A 12,967-nucleotide genomic window follows, 5' to 3' on the forward strand; every position below is an offset into this window, starting at 1 on the left:
TTCCTGAGACAATCTCTTTAACAAATACTTCCCATGAAGTATTGAAAATAAAACCCCAGTCATAGCCCCATGTAACTTAGGGGTGGGTTAGCTCATCAACAAAATATGTGCTGGGGCACAGTAGTGGACAACAGGGACACAATAAATAAATTGAGGTTCTCTTGTGATCTCCATACACTCAGCCATCCACTTGTTAGGATGGTCCTGCTCTCATGTAGGACCCTGGCAGAGACACATGCCTAACTGGCATGTTCTCTCCCTCCTAGTCAATTGTTCGGGAGCTTCAAAAGCTTTCTTCAGCCCGGACATCACAGAGACTGATACCAAGAAGCATCGGCACACTTAGGGATCCACAGAGTATTCGCAGTTTGCGTAACAGACCTAAGTAGCACAGCATTTTGGCTAATCTACGTTTATTTACATATAATACACTCAGAGCATTCTGCTTTAGCTCCTTCCTCTTTCTCATCAGCCAGCAAAGAAAGAGAAAACAAAGGACAATAGTCCTACTTCATGGAACACAGTAATACCAAACATCCTGTCTCTGTCACTTCCCACACTATAGAATGAAAACATACACCGTCATGTGATAGACAACAATCCCATGACTGCAAACACGGAGCAGGAATCCTAACACCACTAAAGGGTGCTGCCTGCTGCATTCCTGCCTGATTCATCATTCTGGCCTTGCCTCCTACTATTCCACCACTCTGGGTGCGCAAACTCCACTCTTAATACTATTACCTACCCACAGTAGATGAGAAGAGGGAGCTCTCTAAAGGAAGGTAGCTCATATATTTACAGCGGTATAAATAACAAATGGAGGATGTAGAATTGAAATGCTCCTCCAATTTTAATTCATAAATCAGTTCTCAGAAGTTTGGAAAATGCTATTTCTCTCTATATTGTTGGCATCTGTCTGTCTCGAGAGAAAATGGAATGCACTTCCAAGGATGAAGTCCAACTGCTGCATGCCTGGAGGTCCTGGGCTGCTCAGATGACAAGACCACCATCTCGGTCTTGCTGATGTGGTCCAAAGGAAAGCCGAACAATACATTTGGCACCAGCTAGGCTGCAGGAGTTGCCAGAAGGATGCAGACAAGACACCATCCAAGCATCTTAGGGATTTCCCTCTGGATTTGTGCAGGGTTTACTCCATAGACTTTTCTTCTCTTGAAGATATCTCGCAAAGCAGCACAGGGTTAGGATCAGAGCTTTCCTTCTCCTACATGGACTACCTTCTCAGGTTGATGAGTCCCATCTGCTCTCTCTCTCTCTCCTATTCTATTCTATTCTATTCTATTGAGGACCTATAAGTAGTTTACAAAGTAATACTTTACCTAAAGTATCTCAGGTTTGGAAGCCTGAGCCTTGACGATCCATTATCTATCACTTTTCATGCAACAGAGTGAGATGGACCATGGAGTACAACTGTACTAACCCTGTACTAACCCGACTGTAGCCTGTGACCCTCCAGAAGTTGTTGGTCTCCAACAGCCACCTGTTCGAGACAGCATGGCCAGAGGTCAGGAATGATGGGAGCTGCTGTCCAATTACATTGGGAGGGCCACAGTTTAACCATCCCTGTGCTAAAGCAATTCCACACCATAGATTAAAACAACTTCGATTGTGGTATGCATATACACATTTAATGGTGGGGCAATGGTGGGGCAACCTTCTCCAGCCTGAGGACCACATTCCCTTCTTGGGAACCTCTTTGGGGCCACGTGCCAGAAGCAAACATGGGCAGGCCAACAGATACAACAGAGTTTCTACACTTGAATTGATGCTTTTGAATTATGGTGCTGGAGGAGACTCTTGAGAGTCCCATGGACTGCAAGAAGATCAAACCTATCCATTCTGAAGGAAATCAGCCCTGAGTGCTCACTGGAAGGACAGATCCTGAAGCTGCGGCTCCAATACTTTGGCCACCTCATGAGAAGAGAAGACTCTCTGGAAAAGACCCTGGTGTTGGGAAAGATGGAGGGCACAAGGAGAAGGGGACAACAGAGGACAAGATGGTTGAGCAGTGCTCTCGAAGCTACCAGCATGAGTTTGACCAAACTGTGGGAGGCAGTGGAAGACAGGAGTGCCTGGTGTGCTCTGGTCCATGGGGTCACGAAGAGTCGGACACGACTAAATGACTAAACAACAACAACAATACCTGTCTCTGTCTTCAACCCATGCAAGCAAGAGTCATTACTCTTCAAGGACACATTCCAGTCAGGCAAGAACACTCAAGGAGGATATGGAGCAAGGCTAGTGAGGGGTGTGCCTTGGGGCAGAAGGCGTGGTTAGGAAGGGTGTGTGGCGTGAGAAGAGGCCCAAGGGACTGATAGAGAGGGCTGGGGGGGGGGCACAATTGATGCCTGAGCCTGAGGTTCCCCACCACTACTCTACATTGTAGCCTTCCCCATCCTAATTTATACAGGATAAATAAATAAATAATAAAAAAGGGACGTGGGTGGCGCTGTGGGTAAAACCTCAGTGCCTAGGACTTGCCGATTGTATGGTCGGCAGTTCGAATCCCCATGGCGGGGTGAGCTCCCGTCTTTCGGTCCCAGCTCCTGCCCACCTAGCAGTTCGAAAGCACCCCTAAGTGCAAGTAGATAAATAGGTACCGCTTTATAGCGGGAAAGTAAACGGCGTTTCCGTGTGCTGCGCTGGTGCAGTCTCGCCAGAGCAGCTTCGTCACGCTGGCCACGTGACCCGGAAGTGTCTCCGGACAGCGCTGGCCCCCGGCCTCTTAAGTGAGATGCGCGCACAACCCTAGAGTCGGACACGACTGGCCCGTACGGGCAGGGGTACCTTTACCTTTAAATAAAAAAAAAGATTGAATTAAAAGTTATGCTCATTTCCGTTTCATCCTTTCAAGAGTTCCGAGCCAAAAGTAGCTTGATTGTATCGATCTATGCAATAATGTCTTCCAGGCGGCTTGGATTGTGTGTGCGTGATTTTCCTTCTTCTTAAAGCATTTTCGGGAGGAAAGACCAGTACGGCATGATTAACTGCAATATTTAATTCCAGGCTGACTGGCAAGTATGTATTGACAAAGTGCTGGTGATGGGATTATCTTGCTGGCATCTGTCTATCACAGGGAGATGGGTTTATTTATTTTAGCAATACACATTGTGCTGATAAATCCGACAATAAACTGCAGATTCAAAGAGTGAATTAAAAGGCTGTCAGTTTTACTTAGCCCCTTTGATTTATTTGATCCGCTAAGCAAAGCCCCCCCCCTCCATTTTATGTTGCAATCTATGTGGTTGACCTTAAGGTCACCTGTCGAATTGCAGCAGAAACTGAAGGCCTGCAAGTTCAGTCCTAAGCCTCCTTTGGCACTTCCTGTGTTGGTACCTTCAAACTGCATGCCTTCCTCTCATTTCTGAGATCCCAGGTGCACATTACTTTCTTTCTGTGAAATGTAAAAAGGTAAAGGTAAAGGGACCCCTGACCATTAGGTCCAGTCGTGACCGACTCTGGGGTTGCAGCGCTCATCTCGCTTTATTGCTGAGGGAGCCGGCGTATAGCTTCTGGGTCATGTGGCCAGCATGACTAAGCCGCTTCTGGCGAACCAGAACAGTGCACGGAAACGCCATTTACCTTCCTGCCGGAGCGGTACCTATTTATCTACTTGCACTTTGACGTGCTTTCGAACTGCTAGGTTGGCAGGAGCTGGGACCAAACAATGGGAGCTCACCCCATCACGGGGATTTGAACCGCTGACCTTCTGATCGGCAAGTCCTAGGCTCCTTGGTTTAACCCACAGTGCCACCCGCGTCCCCCTGTGAAATGTAGTCAAGGGTAAAGCCAGATTCTAAAAGCTTCCCAGTTGGCAGGCATAGCAGAGGTTCTGCCTTCCTTTCTCTGTCCATTGTTCTGTCCATACATATCCGTTTCTCATTTTAGCTCTTTGTTCTATCCCTTTCCACCCTTGAGGGAAAATTACCCTTGAGCACTGAGAAATGACAAGCAAAGATAAACCTTGGTTGGAGCAAGTGGTTGCAATCCCCTCCAGTGGTCACTCTCAGTTTCTAGGAAAGCCTTTCCGAAAGGACTGCTCAACCCCAAATGAGAACTTGTGGGCATTCCAATCAAACGCTCACAAGAAAGCTAAGCACTCTCACAAAGCACCCCCACTGCTTATTGTTTTCCTATTCCCGATGCCCAGAAAATAATATTGGGGTGCAGGGGTGCCAACTTGAATAAAATATTGGGGGGAGGTAGGTAAGCCCCACCCTGCACAATTGATCACAAGACATAGTACACACACACCATTAGAATGGCAATGCCCATCAACCTGTGGGGGGGGGGGGGAGTCGCCCCCTCAAATATTTCATTGGTGTTGTGACCTGCAACCTGGGTTGTGGGGGAAGGCTTCATGGTGCACAATGCACAGCGAGGACACAGGTGAGATTCAGGCTGCATCCTTAGGGAAAAAGCCACTAGGAACTTATTTAGGGTCCTCCCATACCACCCAATGTTTTGGGACAGGAAAGCAGGATATCTGCACACTCTTCAACCCTGTATACCCCAAGGAGCATCTCCAGCCCCATCGTTGAGCCCAGGTGCTGAGGTACAGCACCAAGGGCCTTCTAGTGGTTCTTGGTAGTGGTACCCACCCTGTGGAAGGCCCTCCCATCAGATGTCAAGGAAATAAAAAACTACCAGAATTTTAGAAGACATCTGAAGGCAGCCTTGTTTAGAGAAGTTGTTAATGTTTGATGTTTTATCGTGTTTTTAATATTCTATTGGGAGCCGCCCAGAGTGGCTGGGGAAACCCAGCCAGATGGGTGGGGTATAAATAATAAATTTGTTGTTGTTGTTGTTGTTGTTATATATTTTTAATAAAGGTAAAGGACCCCTGACAGTTAAATCTAGTCGCAGACGACTCTGAGGTTGGAGTGCTCATCTCGCTTTACAGGCCGAGGGAGCCGACGTTTGTCCGCAGACAGTTTTTCTGGGTGATGTGGCCAGCGTGACTAAGCCACTTCTGGAGCAATGGAACACCAAAACCAGAGCAGCGCATGGAAACACCGTTAACCTTCCTGCCAGAGTGGTACCTATTTATCTACTTGCACTTTGAACGTGCTTTCAAACTGCTAGGTTGGCAGGAGCTGTGACCAAGCAATGGGAGCTCGCCCCATTGTGGGGATTCGAACCGCCGACCTTCTGATCAGCAAGCCCAAGAGGCTCAGTGGTTTAGACCACAGCACCACCCACATCTATTATTATTAGTAGTAGTATTATTATTAGTAAGCTACTGACCATTGGAAGTGGTGTGCTTCTGGATGTGCCCACTTCCAGGAATATGGCAGCGGCAGACATCAGCCATTATGGCAGTGGAGCTTATTACAGAGGCCGCCTCAGAGCAGGAGGAGGAGGCAGGGTCGAGGCGGTGAAAGCAAGACATCATGTACTTCCAACGGAAGCCGAGGAAGCTTTTCTGTAATGTCCTGCTTAATTTGGGACACTTGAGTATTGTGTCCTCCAGGTCAGAGGGCATAGCTCTGACTCCATCCTCTGACTCACAGGATGAGTCCCCTCTAGTCCCTTGATCTCCTCATGCTGGCAGAAAGCAAAGACTACAAAAAAGAAAGTAAGGTGAGGCTCCTTTGACCAGCCAGCCAGCTCCCTCATGGAGCCTATTTCACTCCAGGCTTGATCAGCTTACCTCAGGCTTCTGTTGACACTTTCTCCCTACAGAGATTATTTCTCTCAAAGCTTTCATATCAGGCCCCCCTGGAGCTGTCCTGTGTCCAGGCAAGCTGCCTTAGAAATTCAAATTGGTACCCACAACTATACAAGATAGAAACTGGTGCCCTCTGTTCTCTGGCAACCTCTTGCAGCCCTCTTAGAAGAACCATAGCTATAGCTCGCATATGATCCTCATGCAGGGTGAAAAAGATGAGATAATCTTAAAACAGCAAGAGATTTCTATCCTGATTGATAATATGGTAGTAGAATTAAACAGTGTGAGAGTGAGTGGAAGGGAAAGGGGGCAGGCTTCAGCTAAATAATTAAAAGAAATGGGAAGACTTAATCCAGCAACACACACACACACACACACACACACACACACACATATGCCACCCTTCATATAAATCTAGTCCTTCTCGTCAGAATAATTATTTGAAGAGCTGGAACTTGTACTGATCTTTTAAACTGATTACAGCTGGAGAGAATGCACACATTTTATTCTGTTAGAAAGAGAGAGTAAGGGGGTGTGTGTTTTGGATGCTCTTTTCCATCATCTATTAATCCTCAACTGGGATAATTTGCGTCACACTTTTGGTATTTCAAAATAATACAAGGAACCTTGGCATTCAATTGGAAATGCACACTGATTACGTCAGGAAAGGGCAGAGGCCAAAGCTGGTGGATTATGCATAGAATGAAGGATGTTTGATAGAGTGGCGATTATTTTGTCGCAAGGGGTGGGGAGCCTCTCCCTGCCCAAAATTAACAGGGGTTTATACAAAAAATTTCCAGGGTGTTGTAACTAGAGCCTATACATTGAAAGCACTATGATACCACTTTGAACAGCCATGGCTTCTCCCAAAGAATTCTTCCAGAGTGACTTAACAATCAATCCATTTTCACAGCAAACTCTGGGAATTGTAGCTCTGTGAGGGGAAGGGGGGGTTTCCTCCTAGCAACTCACAGCACCATGTTAAATGACAGCTCCCAAAATTCTTTGGGGGATACCAGGACTGTTAAAGTGGTACCATAGTGCTTTAAATGTAGCACGTGAATGTCATCAAGGAGATAGATAGATGATAGATAGATAGATAGATAGATAGATAGATAGATAGATGATAGAGATAGATAGAGATAGATGATATATGATGATATATGGTATATGGTATATGATTTATGATATATGATGATATATGATATATGATATATGATATATGATATATGATATATGATATATGATATATGATATATGATATATGATGATATATGATATATGATATATATAGAGAGAGAGTGGGCCAGGCAATTGCAATCAGATGCCATCAGATGGTCCTTCCTCCTTCCTCCTTTCTCTTCATCCCTACACTGTGGCTTTGACAGGCACAATGTGAGACCAGTAAAGGTGCTCAAGGATTTCGTTGGTTCTGCGTTCTTCTTTGGACTGACCCAATTCACATGTCTCCTCTGGGCATGGTTGCTCTGAAGTGCACAGAAGAGCTCCCATACCCCCAAACAGTTTTCCTATCCATTTCCATACAGATACCCAATCTACCCCTGCATTGCTTTATACATCTCTCTATTGTGAAAGGAGGAAAGAAGAGGCACTTCTTTTTATTCACAAAATCATGCATGCACATGGACCTCCCAATTCAAGTAACCCATTAGGGAAAAGTTTTCAAGTCAGCAATGATCAGCTACAGAAAGGAGAATGGGAGCTGGGACTTGGAAAAACAACCCTTGCCAATCTGGTGCCCTCCAGATGTTTTGGACAACAGCTTTCATGTGTTGGCTGGAGCTGGTGGAAGTTGTAGACCAAAACACTTGAAGGGCACCAGGTTGGCAAAGGCTGCTGAGAAGCATCATCTACACTGATGGCACACATTATGCAACCCATGCCTTTAAAATTTAACTGCAGCACCTGTTTAGCTCCTTGTGATAAGGAAAGAGCGATCGATGATCTTACTACACCTCACAACTTTCCCACATCACCTCCTCACCAACATCCCATGAATTTTACCCCAGTGATTTTTAAAGGAAAGTTTCTGGCAAGTTGATTGGTCCCCAACTTAAATCTTAGCCCTTCATTTAAAACCCCAAGACAAATCCCTGTTCTGCTCTAAATGAAACGAAACAAACATTATGAACACATGCGAATGAAATTGATGTGTGCATTCCTTAACACTAACCTGGTCTAGAATCAGAGGAGGTGCAGCCACAGAAATCAATGGGAGAATTCTCACGCTGCCCATCCCATTCCATGATGAGAAATCATTTCATAAACATTTGGAGCGTGCATATAAAAGTCAGCTGTGGAGATGTGAAAACACAAATGGCTGCCAACAAATAAGGATACTTACATTCGGGTTGTGTGGCCACCTTGATGGGCTGTGAGCTTTCTCCTGGCCCCCATTCGTTGTACGCGACCACTCGGAAGGTGTAGGTCTCTTCTGGTTTCAGATTCCCCACGGTAAGCTGAAGCATCCCAGGCTGTGATGTGTTCAGAGCCCGCTCCCTAACCAGAAAGAGCAGCACAAGGGGGGGGGGGGGACATCAGGATGAAATACTTCCAGTCACATATTTCTAGTTGGATTCACAGAAGTGCTCGATAATGTGAAAACAATGAGGCAATGCTGCTGAATAAGCAGCAAACAGCTTAATGAATATAATGTTGTTTCGAAGAAACTGTGGATGGCCGGTTGCTGTTATTTTATTTTACTTACCCATTCTGCAATGTACCGTATTTTTCGCTCCATAAGGTGCACCTGACCATAAGGCACACCTACTTTTTTTTGGGGGGGGGGGGAATTGAAGAAAAAAAATGCGGCCCTTGGGGGCTTTTGCGGGAGGTGGGGGAAGTGAGAGAGCCTTGCTCTGTCCCTCCCCCCACCTCCCGCAAAAGCCAGGGATAGCCGCACAAACTCTCCCCAGGTGTCCTGCGGAGGCTTCGCAGGCTACCCCAGAGCTGCTCGACCCAAAGAGCAGGTTGGGGAGCAGCGGAAAGGCTGCGCACAGCCTTCCCGCTGCTCCCTGGGCCTGGCGGTGGGGGAAGTGCGGCTTTCCCCCACAGCCAGCCCCACAGACCTGCTCTTTGGGGAAAGCCACCGCCAGCCCCAAAGAGCAGGTCAGGAGCAGTGGAAAGGCTGCACACAGCCTTCCTGCTGCTCCCAGAGCTTGTTGGGGCTGGTGAGGGAAGCCGGGGTTCCCCCAGCCCCAGGGACCACACATTCGCTCCATAAGACGCACAGACATTTCCCCTTAGATTTTAAGAGGGAAAAAGTGCGTCTTATGGAGCAAAAAATACGGTAAGTCATACTGGGGAGAACAAGCATGGCCAGAGGAGCGGTTCAGAGCCAGGCAGAGAGGCTCAGAGGGTCACATTCATCCCATTGTCCTGAGGTTGCCTATCCTTCCTTTAAAATAAGCATCTCCAGCTGCAAACAGTGGCTGGCAAGCCCATCCATCTCAATAGCCTTCTGACTTTGATCCACCTGCATTCCTCTTCCTGGACTAGATCCTGAATGTGCCTGGAGAGGCTTCTTTTAAATTATAATAAATAGCTAACCTCTATCTTTTCATCTGCAAGTTGAGTCAACCCACTCACTCTCCTGAAATTTCTTACAAATTTGCCCACCAACATAGATTCCCTCACTACTAAGTCAGACCATTAGCTGATATTGTCTACTCTGACTTGCAGCTGCTCTCAGGAGTGTTTTTCAGTGGTGAAGGAGTTAACCCTTTCCCCACTTGTTCCTTCAGTGGATGTTCTTTGTTAAAAACAAAGGGCCCCAAGGAAATAAGGATTTAATATTCTTTCATGTAATAGACCGCCGATTACTGGCCTGGGACTAGCTCATCTTTCATTTTGGGTGGGGAGAAATTGGTAATTTTCTTTGTTCACCCCCACCTTTCACGACCTTTCCTTAGCGTGCTGTTTGAGGGCTTTTGTGGCATAAACAACATTAAATAAGAAATGTAGCATAGCAAAAAGATCAAATGTTTCAAATTTGCCTGAGGAGAGAACGGGTAATGGTCTCAGAGCTCTAGCCATCACAGAGTATTAAATAACAGATCCAGATGGGCATCTTCAAAGGCAAAGGGGCTCAGTTTTCAATACTAATTCTCCTAATCCACTGCCCTCTTTGCTCAACACAGTTCCCATGGACCTGAAACAGGAAAACTCCAAATCTGATGCTAATAAAGCAGCAAATCAAAACAAAACTGGCTTCATTTCTTTGACCATTATCCTAAAAGGTAAAGGTAAAGGTACCCCTGCCCGTACGGGCCAGTCTTGACAGACTCTAGGGTTGTGCGCCCATCTCACTCAAGAGGCCGAGGGCCAGTGCTGTCCGAAGACACTTCCGGGTCACGTGGCCAGCATGACAAGCTGCATCTGGCGAGCCAGCGCAGCACACGGAACGCCGTTTACCTTCCCGCTGGTAAGCGGTCCCTATTTATCTACTTGCACCCGAAGGTGCTTTCGAACTGCTAGGTTGGCAGGCGCTGGGACCGAACAACAGGAGCGCACCCCGCCACGGGGATTTGAACCGCCGACCTTTCGATCGGCAAGTCCTAGGCCCTGAGGCTTTAACCCACAGCGCCACCTGCGTCCCTACCATTATCCTATGTGCCTACTAAAAAATGTGTTCTCTGTGGAGGATTGTGGTTATCAAATAATGCTGCTTTAGACAGTCTAAGTGATTTCACTGTAGTGTAGAGCCAGTGAATGGGGCCTATTTAGCCACCGCTGGCTCCAAATGGAGCACAGGAAACTGCCTTAAACTAAGTCAGACCAATGGTCCATCTGCCTCAGTACTGCCCACACTGGCTGGCAGCAGCTTTCGTGGGTTTCAGAGATGAGGACATTCCTAGCTCTGTTTGGAGGTGGCAGGGATTGAACCTTGGACCTTATGCATGGAAAGCAGACACTCTGCCACTGAACTATGGCCATTCCTCTGATAACATCTGCAGCAGCTGGTCCTATGGGACTAGAACAGGTATAGGCAAACTCTGGCCCTCCAGATGTTTGGGACTACAATTCCCATCATCCCTGACCACTGGTCCTGTTAGCTAGGGGTGATGGGAATTGTAGTCCCAAACATCTGGAGGGCTGGAGTTTGCCTATGCCTGGACTAGAACCTTCAGGCGGCAGGATCAGGGGAAAGTCACAACCAAAAGATGCAATAACACACCAGCCTTCTGAAATATCCTGTTGCTCAGCCAAAGTTCAACTGGAACAGGACGTTCCTCTTCTATTCCTTCCTGTTCTGGAGGATCTAATGGTCAACCTGAGTAGGCAGAGTCAGTCCAGAACTTGAAGTTATTTCACTGAGAAACTGCCACCTGCAGTTCATATGTTGACTACCTAGGAAAGCTGCACACAGATCTAACTGGTCATAGAATCGGAAGTGACTTGCAGGTGTTATCTAGTCCAACCTGCTGCAATGCAGGAATCTTTTGACCAACTTGAGGCTCAACCCACCCCACCCCCGACCTTGAGATTAAGAGTGTCATGCTCTACATTGCTGCCCCATCTTCCTTCTGGCATTCTTCTTTGGGTAGAGCATACTATGGTATAGACTTAATGGGAGTTACTGTGCCGCAGAAGAGGAAAATGCAATAGCCTTTGAGAACCTTTCAAAATTCTGGCGACACACACGAACAGGGGTTTTAGTATAAAAATTAATAACGAAGCTATATTTGAAAACAAGACAGCATCTAGGAGCTCTTGAGAAGCAATTCATTAAAACACACATAGAGAGAATTGCTCTGAAATGCTGAAATGTAAAATAAAAGGTAGTTTCAAATATGACTCATTTACTTACAAAACATGGAACCCTCCCAGGGTAATTTGCTGAAATGAATGTAGAGTGACTTATAAGTGCATTGGGGTGTCAAAAATGTAATTGCAGCATTTTTGCACACTTGGTAGGTGGGCCGCCAATACTTCTACAATCTATTAAACACCTAATTAGTTGCTTCAAGGTGGAAGAATCATGGTAATATCTCTGACTGCACAGTACTTAATACTATGAAAACGGACCAAAGGTTTGCCAAGGTCCTTTCTCTCCTGTTGCTTCAGACTACCTTGACAAAAATTAATAACAATAAAAGTATGTAAATTACTATAAAATCAAAGAAGTGCAGGGCTGGAAAAGACCCCAAGGGTCATCTAAGCAGGAATAATAGCCATTATGGGGTTTCCCTGAGCACTTTGGCTCTCCAAATGTTGCAGCTCCCATCAGGCCCAGCAAGTATGGTCAGTGGTCAGGCATGATGGGAGTTGTAGCTCAACATCATCTGGAGGGTGAAAGATTCCCAACATCTGCCATAGGGAGATGAACCCTGATGCACACACAACCTAAGGCACACTGGCTTCTACAAGGGCAGGGAATGTGGACATGTGACCTATGTAACCTCTCCCTAAAAAGGGGGTGGGGGTGGAGAGACAATTGGTACTAAAAAATGGTTATTTCCATGATTCACTCATATACATGCATACCTACTTCAAATTACGTACATGAAAGGTTGGAGAGGGATTTCATCTTTGGCAAACTGCTCCCTGAAATGCCTCTCCCGACACCCCGTTAAATGCAACAGCAGATGGTTGGGGTTGAGGTGAGCTGTGTGGTGAGGAGCTTGGGTGAGTTGTGAGGAGAATGGGAGGGGTTTGGCATGAGCTGTGAGGGGAGGGGCCTGGGTGAGCTGTGAGGGGAGGAGCTTGGGTGAGTTGTGAGAAGGGGAGGGGCTTGGGTGAGCTGTGAGGGGAGGAGCTTGGGTGAGCTGTGAGAAGGGGAGGGGTTTGGCATGAGCTGGGAGAGGAGGGGCCTGGGTGAACTGTTAGGGGAGGAGCTTGGGTGAGTTGTGAGGAGAATGGGAGGGGTTTGGCATGAGCTGTGAGGGGAGGAGCTTGGGTGAGTTGTGAGAAGGGGAGGGGCTTGGGTGAGCTGTGAGGGGAGGAGCTTGGGTGAGCTGTGAGAAGGGGAGGGGTTTGGCATGAGCTGGGAGAGGAGGAGCTTGGGGTAAGCTGTGAGAAGGGGAGGGGCTTGAAATGAACTGGGAGGGAAGGGGATTTGGGCAGGCTGGGAGGGGAAGGGCATTGTCTGAGCTGCGAGGGAATAGGTGAAGTTTGCGTGAAGTGTAAAGGGAGGAGGTGTTGGCTATGCGTGGCAACTCTGTAATCAAGTCAGTAAGCATTTGCCTTTGCTTTTCCAATTCCTTCCTTTTCTATATTTTTAAGACCTCTGCTCTCCCCTTGATTTTGTGCTTT

At 47.0% G+C, this 12,967-nt stretch overlaps 1 protein-coding gene across 3 annotated transcripts in view; it reads right to left on the minus strand.

The window, feature by feature from the left end:
• Positions 1-12,967, minus strand: part of DCC (DCC netrin 1 receptor) — a 928,036-nt gene that overhangs the window by 235,424 nt on the left and 679,645 nt on the right. For all 3 annotated transcript variants that reach the window (XM_077936487.1, XM_077936485.1, XM_028749092.2), the window contains exon 9: positions 8,058-8,212. In XM_077936487.1, the coding sequence (XP_077792613.1) occupies positions 8,058-8,212 (155 nt within the window). The remainder of the gene's footprint in view (positions 1-8,057; positions 8,213-12,967) is intronic.

The sequence above is a fragment of the Podarcis muralis genome, chromosome 11 (assembly GCF_964188315.1).
Source record: "Podarcis muralis chromosome 11, rPodMur119.hap1.1, whole genome shotgun sequence".
In the NCBI taxonomy this organism is placed as follows: domain Eukaryota; kingdom Metazoa; phylum Chordata; class Lepidosauria; order Squamata; family Lacertidae; genus Podarcis; species Podarcis muralis.